The sequence below is a fragment of the Sebastes fasciatus genome, chromosome 15 (assembly GCF_043250625.1).
Source record: "Sebastes fasciatus isolate fSebFas1 chromosome 15, fSebFas1.pri, whole genome shotgun sequence".
NCBI classification, from domain to species: Eukaryota; Metazoa; Chordata; class Actinopteri; order Perciformes; family Sebastidae; genus Sebastes; species Sebastes fasciatus.
The window spans coordinates 13525430-13540768 of record NC_133809.1 but is presented as its reverse complement, the minus strand read 5'-3'; the positions used below and the strand labels follow the sequence as shown (position 1 = coordinate 13540768).

At 38.5% G+C, this 15339-nt stretch overlaps 1 protein-coding gene across 2 annotated transcripts; it reads left to right on the top strand.

Moving 5' to 3' along the window:
• The first annotated feature begins 169 nt into the window (after nt 1-169).
• On the top strand, nt 170-14717 carry ncmap (non-compact myelin associated protein). 2 transcript variants are annotated; one of them, XM_074661182.1, is made up of 5 exons: nt 170-302; nt 579-702; nt 11811-11917; nt 12352-12436; nt 13566-14717. In XM_074661182.1, exons 3-5 carry the CDS (start codon nt 11824-11826, stop codon nt 13843-13845), a joined length of 459 nt encoding a protein of 152 aa, XP_074517283.1. In that variant the 5' UTR covers nt 170-302; nt 579-702; nt 11811-11823; the 3' UTR covers nt 13846-14717. The 2 variants fall into 2 exon arrangements, with proteins under 2 accessions (XP_074517283.1, XP_074517282.1); XM_074661181.1 differs by lacking the exon at nt 170-302 and having other exon boundaries at nt 325-702.
• The last annotated feature ends 622 nt before the right edge of the window (nt 14718-15339 follow it).

The following is a 15339-nucleotide window of genomic DNA, read 5'->3' as shown; positions in this document are numbered from 1 at the left end:
AAAAATGTGGGATATATTCTGGATTTTAATGTACGAGATGTTATTTTGAGTTGTTTCTTTTCCATTTTTCTTGACAAAAATGCACAGAGCCTCCACTCTCTGCAGTCCATGAGAGATGCAACCGCTGTGATTTTGAGAGGCAGTAGTCATGGTGAGAGTAGAGCCGGAGCAGACGACTCCGGAGAGGAGCCTCGCTTTTTGATCAGCGGCCACGGCACGCCTAAGGGCCGCAGGCGGAAGGACCTGAAAAACCAGCTGCCTGAGTTTAATACTCTCAGCGAGGAGCAGCTCAGGAGCAACAAGTGAGCGAGCGTGGAACCTCCTCCTCCTCCTCCTCTTCACTCTCCTCCTCCTCCTGTTCACATAAACACTCTGATTCCCACAGAAACCACACACACACACACACACACACACACAGAGGCATCTCTGTTGGTTTTTTAAACTCTTTTCTTTGTGTCCGTCCCGTCTGTTTGTACCTGTGGGACTGTCACTTTAGCGGCACCAAGTCTGCTGGGACTTGTTTCCTCTCTCGGAGTCGCTCACACACTCTTCTACTCCCTCGTGCCTCCCTTCCCCAGACCTGCTGTGACCGTCAGCCGTCCACCGTTGGACTATGCCCCCATCAGTCAGCTGAGGGAGGGGGCTCTGTGCTGCTCAGGTTCCCGTCTGGAGAGGAGCTGAAATCAAAGAGGAGACGGTTAGGTAAGTCTCTGCTTTTGTTTTCCTCTAAACTTGTGGTTGAGAGTACATTTTCAGTGAATTGGTTAGTTTTGTCTGTGTGTGTGTGTGTACCCTTGATTGTGCTGGTGTGTGTTTGTGTGAGAACAGGGGATCTCCCAGACAATATGGCGAGACAGCAGGTGAGTTTAGGTGAAAGGGAATACCTCACATTCCAGGGAGCTCTCAGATTCAGACATCTACTTTTACTGTTGAACCAGTGGAACGACGCAGATTTACAATCGAGTCGGAAGGATTACATTTCATTTCCCCCAAGCTATCTGGCTGTGTATCTCTTATTGATAAAGTGGCTGTTTTGATGGAACAGCTCGACTTATCATCTCATCAGTTGCCACTACGTTGTAGAGGAAATATGACTTCTTGTGCTTGTATAGCACTGCTGCACTAAAGCAGAGCATACCAGTGTTAGATTTCATATGTATTTATCATTTTGGACTTTTATAAACTAGCTTTATGAACAATGATTTGTAGTTATTTGACTTTGGGATTTGTCTGTGTAGTTCTACGAATAGAAAGCTTACCTGTTCTTACCTGTTTTACTCTTCGCTCATTAAATCAGTCATTCCCATAAAGGTTAATGACTATGACTATTGCATACCAGCTGAACCTAACGAGTTTAATTAAGGCTAGAATTACACTTGGGATCACTTTGAAATGTCACTGGAATGGTGTCCAGTTTATACAGTATGTATTAGGTCCTCCATCAAAGAAATTCTTAGTTTACTAACACATATGATTTTTTCGACTTATCGATTAGTTGATTTAATCAGTAGATCTGTAGAACTGAGTTTCTCAATATGCAATTTAGGGTGCAATATAATACAATCAGTAGGTTATTCCCTTCATTCATCCATGTGCCACAATAAGATATCCACTCATTTTAATAATGGAATTATGAATATATGAATGCAGTTATAATGAGGCTGTAACTAGATCACCACTACCCAGCTCAAGAAGCTGAAATGAAACTGATTTTCACATGAAAAAGAAAGTTATCTTCTGTCTGGCTGTGCAGATGATAAGTACAGTGCTATTGTATGTACTTTTCTTTTGTTATCATTTTCAACTCCGATAAGCATTGTTTTAAAATATGCTTTATTATTACAGCCTCAGAAAGCATACGAGACATACCAGCGAGCAAAGGTTCAGATTGAAAAAACAAACAGTGTGTGGAAGTCTCAATCTGCAGGATGCTGAACTCTGAATGAAAAGTATTGTTGTCAGCAGCAGACATCTTCATTATTATCAAATGCTAATTGTAAAACGGGGGTTTGTATCAGGTAAAATGTAAAATAATGAGAAGGGCGACTCAAAAGGAAACCCAGCTCTACAACATGACTTTATTCTGTATCTATGAACTCATAACAAGTTGAATATCAAAGATATGCAGACATATGCAGTGTAAAAAAAACATATTTCATGTGGAAAACATTCAATAAACACAATGTTAAACTTTTTGCCTAATTTTTCAAAAGTCCTGACTTTGACCATAAATAAAAGTGTGATTTTTCATACTTGCCCAAAGTATGTCCATACCAAATTTCAAGACTTTTGACCATTCAGAACAAATGTTGTGGCATTTTTTCGTATCATACCAAATATAGTCTTTATAGGCACAAATGGGTTAATGTAGCATAAAAGTATTAGTCCTATTATTGGATTAAAATGCAGAGAAATCAGAACATCCTGCCTGGAAAATCAAAACCCAGACTATTTGAGCAGGTTTATGTCATTTTAATATGTATATTAAAGGAGATTAATCAGATTCCATCAGGCCTATAAATACCTTGCATGCATTCCTAATCCCTATTCACACATACATATTAATAGCTGGTTGGCTCACGAAGATGCCCTTGACTGACTTTGACACAGTAAATAAACCCACAAATCTAATTTTAAGACGTTCAAAGTGGTAAACAATTGAACGCTAGATTGCTTTTCAGCATTCAGCCTGTGTAACGTCTATCTGACTCTTTCAGCTGGACTCACAGTGATGTGAATGTGACCGTTATCTCAGCAATCAGTCTGTTTCAAACTCAATGACTGGATCAATCAGAGCCTTTTTAAAAGAAAGTGTTGACAGGAATAATGGCTTGTTTGTGCCATCACACCACAGCACTTTTGTTTTTCTTGCCTTTCTATAAATATCCATTTGTCGTAACCACGCGAACAATACAATGTAAGCCGAGTAGCTGTTGTGTAAACCTACTGTAACCTCCAAGACAAAGTAACTTCCGTCTTCCATCTAAACCTTATTGTATGATTCTTGTCAGGAATATTTGGTCCTAGTTGGTGTGAATGTTGGACACTCATACAAATTAAACCCATTCACATTTTTTCTAGATAATTCTTAAAATCATACTTTTTCTAACCCAATGTGGTACTTAGATGATAGTTGTCACTTTTTCCATCATGATTTTTATATATTTCAGGGACAATGCAGCGCCTACTTTCACTACTACACGTCGAGTCCAATGTCTGCTGTTGTTTCTGGCTCTCACTATAGACTTGAAACTTGATTGTATCGTTCTTGCATGCCTCTATATTGAACGGATAATCCAAAAACTTCATGAATTGAAATAAATTCTTGTCAAAACATCCTTTTAAAAACTCTCACACATTTTAATAGGCTACTCTATCAAAACGTAAGCACAACTACAAGCCAAGTATTCTTTTCTGTAGGCCTGTAAGGCAAGAATACTTAATTATACTATTCTTAAGTATATCTTGATCAAAAGATTAAGTAGGCCTGTAAGCCAAGTATACTTTTCTGTATACTCATCAGTATAAGCCAAGTATACTGAGACTTTTCTGTATTCTTGTAAGTAAGCCAAGTATACTTAGACTTATAAGTATACATATCAGTATGAGCCAAGTATACTGAGACTTTTCTGTATTCTTGTAAGTAAGCCAAGTATACTTAGACTTATAAGTATACATATCAGTATGAGCCAAGTATACTTAGACTTTTCTGTATACTTGTCAGCATGAGCCAAGTATACTTAGACTTTTCTGTATACTTGTCAGTATAAGCCAAGTATACTTAGACTTTTCTGTATACTTGTCAGTATTAGCCAAGTATACTGAGACTTTTCTGTATTCTTGTAAGTAAGCCAAGTATACTTAGACTTATAAGTATACATATCAGTATGAGCCAAGTATACTTAGACTTATAAGTATACATATCAGTATGAGCCAAGTATACTTAGACTTTTCTGTATAGTTGTCAGTATAAGCCAAGTATACTTACATTTTTCTGTATACTTGTCAGTATAAGCCAAGTATACTTAGGCTTTTCTGTATACTTATCAGTAAACCAAGTATACTTAGACTTATAAGTTTACATGTCAGTATGAGCCAAGTATACTTAGGCTTTTCTGTATACTTATCAGTAAACCAAGTATACTTAGACTTTTAAGTATACATGTCAGTATAAGCCAAGTATACTTTTGTTAAGTATATCTCTGATAAGTACATAAAAAGTAAACTGCAAGTATACTCTCTTATTTTAAGTTCAAAAGAAGTATACTAATAGCACACTTGAATAACTTCATTTTGGTAAGGGTACTGTCTCACACCATGAGCCAAAACACAATCCTGATATATTACCTCTTTACAGCATGCATCTTTTTTTAATTGGCTAGTTTTTAAAATCTCTCATGTCACCTCATCGTATACGTCAGTAACAGGCCGCAGTCCGCTGAGCCAGAGACCTGTCAGTGCTGCTGCAAATCCCTTAGTGATGGATTGAGGTCGATAAAAGTCATAGTTAAATCCCTCTTTAGTGTGACATCTGGAAAACAAATCGTATGGGAAATTTACATGTGACATGACGCAGATGACCTCTCCGCCGTGACTGCAGACTGTGTGCTTGCTGAACTAATAGCTCCCCCTGTGTGTTATTAACCTGCTTCTAATTGACTGCTCAAATATTGACTCCAACCGTCATTTGATGAAGGTCATACTTTGATCGTGTTTATGAATATGTGTGCAGGAGCAGAGCCTGCGTTAAACACCAAGTGTGGACGAACATGTGCAGACAGGGGAGGAGGGGGAGGTCGAGCCGGTCAACAGATTTGTCTGGTTTTACCTCGTATAAAAAAAAGAGGAAACTAAATTGTTCCTGTTCTGCGTTGAGCGTCCGCTCTCTGAAAAAGCAATAAATGATTTGTTTACTGAGGGTGGAAGAAAGGATATTGAGTCTGCCGTGTTAGCGAATAGCTGGAATTTGTGGAACAACAAACAAACCGTTATTACAGCGAGGAGAAGACGCAGGAGTAGATACTGACGTCAAAGTGATCTGATTCGTTGTAGTTGCAAATTCCTTTGCCTAAAAACATAACAAGTATCTTTTAAGTGTGCTTATTGATGAGAATCTTTGACGTAATGGTTAGCACAAGCAGGCGGTCAGCAATGTTACATCACAGGAAGAAGATCCTGGGTTCAAATCTGTTTTTATTTTTTTCCCAAAGTTGTTGTGTATGCACATATCATGTGGATTTTACCAATTTTATACTCACATTGGGACCTATTTCCTGCCGTTGTCTCACCTAAAATCTAAGAGGGGGTTTGAATTTGAATGTAATGAAACATGTTGCTTGTTCAACTGTACTTAGCCAACGACGTGAGATGTGCAACATCCTTTAAGCATGAATTAATTATCTGATGTTGATGCGTAACACTTTTGGCAATGCATGCTGCTCAGGGCAATTGTGATATTTGCCATTTAGGCAGCACCAAGCAAAAGTTGTTTGTATTCCAGGAGGTCCGGTTGAAGTCACAAAGTCACGGGATGGAGAAGCAGTATGTGGGTTAGTTTCGTATTGGAGTATAAGGCGTGTTAGTGGTGTTTCCTCAGCCGAGGGCTCTCCCGACACACCCAATGCTGAGGGTGTTGACTCACCCACCCAGTACTGGTGAAGTCGCTGGTATGTGCCAGGGCTGTATGAATATCTGTACATACTGTACAAGAGCAGTACAGTATGTACGGCGGCGGCCGCAGCAGTGTGGCGGCACTATTGCTACGGCTACAACAGCAGCTCAAATTCAAGATCAAATAAGCTTGATTGATCCAATGAGAACTTCCCTTTAAAGGCTAGTTTCCAGCTGGTTTTAGGTCTTGTGTTCCTTATAAGATAGCTTGTTTTGGCATTCAAAGGATCGTCAGAAGTACAGATGAAAACGTTCTCGTAGTAACAAGGAAAATTTCTAATAAGCTCATATTGTATATACCTTTTTGATATATGAAGAAAACTGTTTATCAGTCTGCAAATTAATTGCACCTCTTTTCATGAGACAAGATCCAGTATTGTGCTGGTTGTACTAGTTTTGGCTGTAAAAAAGTGCCATCAGTTAAACTCCATAAATACAGGTACAATATTGTCTACCAGGAATTACAAGGTTCATTAATTGTCATTATTACACGGCTTCGTTGATTACTCGATTCTGATTGGTCAATCACGGCCTTCCATGGTCTGTTATTTCTTTGTAACAGACCGTTGCTATGAATAAAAGACCGTTGCTATGTATAACAGACCGTTGCTATGTATAACAGACCGTTGCTATGGGCACGATGTCAGACTCTGGCGGACCATTTTTATGTCAAATTTTTTATTTCTTAAGTAAGTAGAAGTGTAATAAACAGCATAATGTACAGCGAGCCGGTCATTGTTGTGAAATAAACCCCGACAGAGTGATGCTTTGCGTCGGGGTTTATTTCACAACAATGACCAGCTCGCTGTACATCATCACTTACTTGTACAACCCAGGGTTGCACAATGACATGCAGGTGTAATCCCTTTATGCTACACAACAAAAACGGAAACAGTAGCGCATTCCTGTAGTGCATTTTTGGAATTTTGCATCAGGAGGAATGTTAACAGCAGCAACAAAAGCACCGGTGAATTCTCTGGGCAGATAATTTGGCCGGCATCTTAACGTTAAAAATTCACGATGGACGCCGATTTGTTGCAAATCTTCTTTTATCCATTCCACTTTCCTGCGACCGCCCAGCCTAGCTCTTATATATGTATCTTGTGCACGTTAATTTATCAGCACAAGGGTACAAAGTCCCTCTTGTCTGTACACAATTGAATCAGGTGCCATTTATGTAGTAAATTAGTTGTTTGTCTGTTTCATTCCTGATCCATCTCTGTGTTTGGATTTTATTTGTTAAACTTCAGTCTTTATATATATTCATATTTATTGTACATTTACTATATATATATATATATATATATATATATATATTGCATTCCAAATTGCATCTGATCCGTCAGCCACTTATCAGAAGCTGTCACCTCTGCAAACAGCGATCATGATATATGTCACTACTAATCTCTACGCTTAATAGTGTGTGTCAACACAGGGAGAGTTGGTTGCGCAATGTTTGCTGTTGACCAGGAAGCTGGATAAGACGTACGGTACACACAAGTACACAAATCAAGTACTAGCTTCAAGTCTCCGTTGTCGGCCTGTAATTATAATTCCAAGAAGAAAGAGTACAAATCTTAGTTTGTGGAACATTTTCTCCAAATCTTGACCTTGTTATAGGAAAGTGTTGTGCCCTTTGTCTCTGATGAGTGTCATGTGATGTATGGGGGTTGTAAATGGTTCTTTCACAATGCTTCCAGGATATGCACAGCTCGGAGGTGAAATGTAAACTTTTTCCGCTCCATTAAAGGTGAAGTCTATGTGCACAAGCCGTCACTGTATTTGTCCATACATTACATCCAGATATCATACAAAAGGGAGACAAGAAACTAGTCTCATAATCTATGTGAATGAAAGTCCATTTTAAATAGAAATACAGCAAGAAATACAGCAAATTGTTGTTTTTATGATTTGGTTCTTGTTTGGATTCAACAAACAAGATATAAGATGTTAATTAGTGAGCTTTAAAGTGCTAATAAGTATTTTTTTTTCAGCTTTGGACAGAGCCAGGCTAGCTGTCTCTGACGTGAGTGTGGTATCAAACTTCTCATATAACTCTCTGCAAGAAAACGTATAGCATATTTTCCAAAAATGTCCAACTATTCCCTGAACAGTGGCAGTATCTGTGGCAGAAAAATAATTAGGCTACTGTAAGTGTGTGTGTGAAAGTATGTCAGCTTATCTTTCAGCAGCCAGGTGTTCATTAGAAAGCCACTGAACTCCCACTTCTTCATTTAGAATAACCGGTTCTTTGTAACATCAGGAACTATAAATGTAACACTGATGTTTGTTACTTGTGTTCGTATGTGAACTCATTCAGTAAAGCGAAAAGCAGTGCTACTATATCTGTCATTTCTTTTCTTTTTTATGAATATTGTGGTTTCTTACTGACTTCAGTTAGTGGTTTTGAGAGTGACGGCAGACTAATGTCTGTCAACAGCCTCTCATTGAGTTAACTGGGGGGTTCATAAACTTAATCATGTTCAGCGGTATCTTCGTGGGCAGTGATGCTATGGCAGTAAAAGTTTTGCATATTGTGTTGTGAATTTGAATGTAATCAATAGAGACAATGTCGGATGCGTGTGGAGTTGCTCTTCCTTGTGTCAAGGTTTCCAGCTTTTTATAGCCGATGCAAATTTTGTCCGCTTGAAGCAGCTGCTCTCATTGTGCTGCCATGCTTCACTTCCAGCAGACACAGTGCAACGTCACTCACGTCTTCATCGGAACAATGTTTTAATGCAGTGCCTTTCTTCCTTCATCTGTCTCCTATAATTACAACGTTTTGTTGCAAAATGAGTCGTCCACCGCAATTGTAAAGCCTGACATTTCTCTGACAGTTTAACAAAATAATGATGTGTTAACACGCTGGATGATTTTATGGGATTCGTCATTAAATGAGAAAGTGAACACGCACAAAAAAGATGCACATTTCAGAAGGTTTATATAAAGAAACATGCTTTTGCGCGATAAATCGTTTGATATAATTGAAGATGATCTTGTAAATCACAATGAGTCACGCTTCAGTGACTCAGTGACCTCATCACCATCATCATCGGCGTGAAAAGAGGATGAGGAACTCCCATGATGACGCATCTAGTTTGCTAGAAGTGGAAACTGAAGTACGAGTGACATCTAATAATGAAACTACATGTAATCATAATTCATTTGTTTTATGGAACTTAAAAAACAAAGTGACAGCAGGTGGAATTATTTCACGTGAAGTTTGCATGAGCATGCGAAGGCGTATTATCCCAACTCAGGTGGAAGTATCGGTTACAGGGACGGCCCTGACCTACAGCTGTGTGAGGATTGTTTCCTGAACAGTATCGTGCATCCTCCTAAATGACAGTGGATCTCCGCGTGACACCTAACAATAGCAACAGAGTAGATAAAATCATTACAGGGTGTTAAGATCAATGAAAACATGACCTGATATTCTGCCTGGAGCAACATAACATCTGAGATAATGCATTGTTGAAATTGTATGAATACATGAGTCATGATTGAGAAAGTCACACTGGTAAATCCAGTGGTGGAGGAAGTATTCAGATCTTTGACTTAAGTAAAAGTACAAATACCACAGTGTAAAAACGGTTACAAGTAAAGGTTCTGCATTCAAAATTAAATACTTACTTCAATAAAAGTACAAACGTTTTAGCATCAAAATATACTTAAAGTACCAAAAGTAAAAGTATTCATTATGCAGAATTTCAGAATCATATGTATTATATTACTGGATATTGATGCGTTAATGTGTTCATTACTTTATTGTTGCAGCTGTTAAAGGTGGAGCTTATTTTAATTAATGAATTCACTGCTGTGAAGCGTAACCTATAAAAAAAACAGATAATAGAATCTGTAAGCTAATTAAAGATGTCAAATATATGTAGTGCAGTGAAAAGAACAATATTTACCTCTGAGATGTAATGGAGTAGAACAATAAAGTAGCATCTTTATATTAGGACATGTTTATCGTGATAATCATGGGTATAATTTGAACAGTGTGACTGAATGGAAAGATGTTTTTGATAGAGTCATCGGGGTTACACATGGATGTAGAGGAGGAAATATTTTAAAAGTATTTTCCTTATTATTATAGTCAACAAATCCCATGAAAACACTAAAACCAGCAGCGCTTTAGTCTTTCAATACTTTCCAACTTCCCTACCCCGTCTGCACCATTCAGCACATTCAAGTCCATCCATTCATACTGAAGATGTAAATCTTTAAAAAATACAATCACAAATGTATAGTTTCAGTTAAAAACTAAAACTCCGAAATTGCATACTATGCACTACTTACTCAATATGTGTACTATCGTCCAACATACTTTGATGTGAATAAACAGTAGTATGTATCTTTCTGGACGCACTGAGCAGTAACTTACATCATCGCTTCCTGAGAGCCTCCTTGCTGGTTGGAGACACGTGACCATGGTAACCCGTACCAACCTCATGTGAGCAAACGATGACTTGTGAGAATCATACATTTTGAAATAATTAAAAATATATATTACACCTAGCAAAGTGAAATCTTATACTTACACTTAAATTGAAGCTTTATTGTCGTTACAGAGCTGTCTGTCAATGCCTGTTATAAACGTTGTCGTCACTACCGCATTGCACTGTGAGATACTTACGCCGCCTTAGTATCCGGTGTTTGCATACTGTAACATTTCACCGGAAATAGTATGCAATTTGCGTACTATTGGTTTCATTTCACTAGCAAAGACCACACCAGCAATAAGAAGCGTTTAACAAGTTATAACAGAAAAGCATGATTGATATGCAAGGCTTGAACTGCTCATAGCTCGTCTCTGCTTTGCAGAAGCGTTGTGGGGAAACTTTAACAGAACCTCCTCAGGACCCTACGTAGACGAGAGGAAGAGAGAGGGAAAGGGAGGAAGAAGAGAAGAGCGGGTGTGAAGGAGGGGCGCTGAATACAAGAGAGGAATGGGAGGAGTGGGTTGGGCAGGTATTTCTGGAAATGCAGGAAGTGACGCGGTTGAGGCGTGGTCCTGCTCCTGAAATTCTGCTGATTAGCTTCAAACTAAGGTTTTCGGACATACTAAACAATCTCACATGCTGTTTTAGCGTACTAAATAGCATGTTAGTATGGAATTTGGTTTCCAGCAAACATTCCTCAATTTGGAAGTAAATAGTGTATTTGTTGGGGACTATTTTCAGCCACGTTTGATGCTCTAGTTAATATTTACAGCTGCAGGTGCATGTGGGATTGACTTAAAATAAGCTACAGCGTTCATCGTAATGAATGAACATGTCACCCAGTGCAAACATGTGGCTCACTGATGTTTTTTTTAATTGTTTTCGGACAACAATGGAGGACTGTGGCACAGAGGAACGAGCCATAGCAGACAATACTGCTTTTCAATGAGAACAAATACAAAATATCACCAGACCGAAAATAACTTCTCCCTTTCAACAACCTACAATAAGAACTTATGGTGTGTGTGTTATACTGTATGTGCGTAGGAGGTTGGGGGAAAATATGCAATGAATTCATGTTGAATGCTCCAAAACAAGAACTGTAGCGCAACACTGTACTTTACTTGTCCTACATTGTCTCAACATTGTTTTCTGGTGTGTTCTGGCTTGCATCAGTCTGTCTCTGGTGATACGCATCTAAATGTTTTCATAAAGCTTAAGCAGACATGACAGTGATGTATGAACCTGCCGTTTGACCTTAATACCAGCTGATACAAGAGCAAACACAAAGTCGATCAATCACGTCTTTCCAATCAGTTTTGTTCCAGTCGTATGGAGAGAGGTTTGCGTAGCGTATGAGTATGAGACGTGTTTAAAAAGATCTTAACGATATCTGCAATCTGGTTCGGCACCGATGAGTACTTCATGCATTATGTTCTGGTGAGGATCCTGCGGTTTCTATAAAACAATCATTCATTAGTGCACACCCTCTGCTATGCCACCTGTCTGCTGTTTATGAAAATACATCACACAGATATTTTAATCCTCATATTCTCTCCTCATTCTGTTCTTGCCTCCTCGCTTAATCTGTAAAATGACTGCGGCAGAAAGTGTTTTAACCTTAAAAATAATGTGTAAATGCAGTGCTGGTTTCAGAGAATATTAGTTGACTAAAGTGTTCGTTTTTCTGTGCAGGTTATTGCTGAAGATGCAAGCTTCAACTGTCTCACCTGTGACCAACACGACTACACCTTCAAACACAACCACCGTCACAAAGACCCAAGAACAAATACTTATCCAGAGTAAGGATATATGTGTGTGTGTGTGTGCATTGTGACCTCTGAAATTAGATAATCAATAAAACACGCCCTTGTGAATGAGGTGTTTGTTGTAGACACCTTCAGATCGTAGAGTGTCCCCTATGGCAGAAAAATACAATAAAACTAATTTATACGATAAGACTTGCCTCATAAATAACAACCCATTGCGTCATGCAGTCTAATCTAGATGGTTTGTATGGGAGTGGCATGTAATGGGAAATATTTGCCATGTTCTGTTTGCCTGTGAGTGATGCCGTTGCTAAGCTACTACACATTACTTCTGGAGAATACACGGAATAAATTGTAGTGCATGGAGCAGCAGAGGGAATGTGTCAAATGCAAAATGCAAATTTTAGACGAGACCCACAGACTGGAAAACATTCTTGTTAATTGCTCATTCTTCCTGTGTCTCTCAGGTTCCGGGGCTATGATCGCTGTCATCGTCATAGGCATCATCCTCATTCTCGCCCTTCTCCTCATCATCCTGAAGACGTACAACAGGTAGGGCTGCATTCCTGTGTGACAGGACAATTCCTGCGAAGTGAATGAGACGAACGTGTGAAGCAAACTGCTGCTTTGATCCACTTCGAGGAGGACTAGACACCTGCTGCTGTTTTAAAGTTGATCTTTTCATCAGGCTAATGTTGCATCACATGGAATCAGGCAGACGGTAGACAGCAAACCGGATATCAAATCAGAGAATACCAGTAACGATAAACGGCATTGCCATCCAGAGTTGAATTATTGTATTTTTTTGCTGTCCTCTGTGACGGGATTTCCAACCGGATGTTACGTAGCTTGCCCACACCGGAGGAGAAAGTTGTTTAAGTTTGCAATAGAATATTAAGAGAAAGCTTTTTAAAGCTACATGCATTACTAGAATAATTACATAAAATAGTAGATACAAAATAATTTCATTTAATATATTTTATTCCATCACCCCCTGCCATTCTGTTGGACTGTTTGTTTGTTTTTCCCATGTATTTCTAGTCTGTCCATGTTAATGCAGCATAATAAAAACAATTATTCATATCAACATATTCTTACAGTTCACAACCTCTTTAGCTTGTGACCCTTTAAAGCGGCGCAATGCCTGCTCATAGCCGCATGTCACAGGTCACATGAGTTGGACACGACTTATATACTTATGCATGTTTTTTCCTTCTTAGATTGTTATTTCAATCATTTTTAGAGGCCTGAGGATATTAACAATATCTCCCGCTGATGTAGGAGTATGAAATGGAAATGGTACTTTGTAACGTTCTGCCGCTGCCAACATGAGGGTCGGGACCCCCCAAGGGGTCGTACCATAAATCTGAGGGGGTCACAAGATAGTGAACGAGAGATAGAGGAGAGAAATAAAAATATATGTCTTCTACAAGTCAAGTCAATTTTATTTATATACCCCAATATCACAAATCACACATTTGCTTCAAGGGGCTTTACAATCTGTACAGCTTACAACATCCTCTGTCCTTCGACCCTCGCTTCAGAAAAGGAAAAACTTTAAAAAATGGAAGAAGCTTCCGGAAGAGAAACTGAAATTTTTTTTATTATTTTTTCTTACTTTTCTATAATTCATTGTTTTATTTTGCTCTCATATCTAACATAATGGTTTATCTGTTGCCAGGCGGACACATGTATCCCGTGTCCTGGGAGCCAGAGGCTCCAAACCTCGTCCTCGACCTCTGTCACAATTAACAATTAACAGCAACATGCCGCTGACCCCCGTGGGGGTCATGGCTGTGTCGGGCAACCTCTTCAGTTTAAACCCAGCCTCGGAGAACGGCTTCCAGCTACCCAGAGCGGAGCTGAGCAGCGTGGAGGGGAGCCAAATAGAGCAGTTCAGCACCACCAGTGGATCCACGGCGATCACCATACACGACTCTCCGTCAATAGAAAACACATAGCAACAAGACTGTGGTTTAGTTTCACAACCAGGCACTGACTGATGTGTCGTCTTCGTCCGTGACCACGTACTGTGTGCTGACTGAATCCTGCGGAAACTCGAATCCGTGACGTCAGCGTCGTCACTGTCGATTTCCGCCAACTGAGCCACTGCTGGTGACTACAAAGATAACAAGATGTGGTGCGCAAAAATATACATCATGAACAAAATGGTACCATAAACAGACGCGATGGATTACATGAAGGATTTTGCATGACGGGAAACTGAGACCTTCTTCAGAAGAATTGCTTTTTTGGCTACAGTCAGTGTTCAGAGTATAGATGCCAGAAGTTTCTTACTGTTTGTACTCTTTTGCAGATCACTACTAATACAATGAAGAAAATGTGTAGACTGTAATGGCTTGAGAATGTTGCTCTTAAGTGTGTACATTTCTGTATTAAAGAGGACCACATAGGTTCATGAGTAAATGTAGGATTAGTATAAACGTCAGAGAAGACAAAGACAGTATGAAAGAACTCAATGTGTGACGGACACTAGTATGTGTTGATATTGCAGATTTATTGTGATTTACCAACAATATTCCTTACTAAATCTGGTTAACCTTGCATTATACTGCCTTTGTCTTCTGATCTCTCAGATTTGTTTAAGATATCTATAAAATGTAATTTTTTTTTAAAACTTGTATAATGAAGAAACCACAGAGATATTTTGAGACATCTGGATGTCAGTCTAACACGCTGATGTGAATCCTTTTTAGTTTGACGCCAAAGGATTTTGCACTTTATTTCCGTTGTTCCCTGCGTATTTGTATTGTTTGTGGTTCTTTAAATGAAATGAGATGAAAATAAAATGTAATATTTCTAATTGTGGCTACACCTGTTTGTTAAAATGAAGTCTCATTTGTTCAGAGGATGAAATCATATGAAATGGGGAAGGAAGTTTAAAATCATGAAATCTCAAAAGGCTTAGAGCAGGGGTCAGCAACCTTTACTATCAAAAGAGCCATTTCAGGCAAAACAAAATAAAATAATAATAATAATCTGTCTGGAGCCGCAAAACATTTGAGCATTGTGATGAAGGTAACAAAGTTTATAGACTAAGTATATAGTATATAAGTCTAATGCAGTGAGGGCCAAAGTGCAAATGTATGATGGAGTATTAGGGCCACATTGAGGGAAAAAACATCTGAGATTTTCGAGAATAAAGTCATAATATTACTAGAAAAAAGTCAGAAGTTTACGAGAAAAAAATAAAATAAAATGTAAAATTACTACTTTATAATATTATGACTTTATTCTCATAATATTACGACTTTATTCTTGTAATATTATGACTTTATTCTCATAATATTTTGACTTTATTCTCATAATATTGACTATTCTCATAATATTATGACTTTATTCTTATAATATTACGACTATATTCTTGTAATATTACGACTTATTCTCATAATATTATGACTTTATTCTTGTAATATTACGACTTTATTCTTGTA

Bases quoted from the DNA above. Each gene is read 5' to 3' on its own strand.
- ncmap (XM_074661182.1), top strand. From the start codon at position 11,824: ATGCAAGCTTCAACTGTCTCACCTGTGACCAACACGACTACACCTTCA. The intron at 11,918-12,351 runs GTAAGGATATAT...TGTGTCTCTCAG, and splicing joins AGAACAAATACTTATCCAGA to GTTCCGGGGCTATGATCGCT. The intron at 12,437-13,565 runs GTAGGGCTGCAT...ATCTGTTGCCAG, and splicing joins ATCCTGAAGACGTACAACAG to GCGGACACATGTATCCCGTG.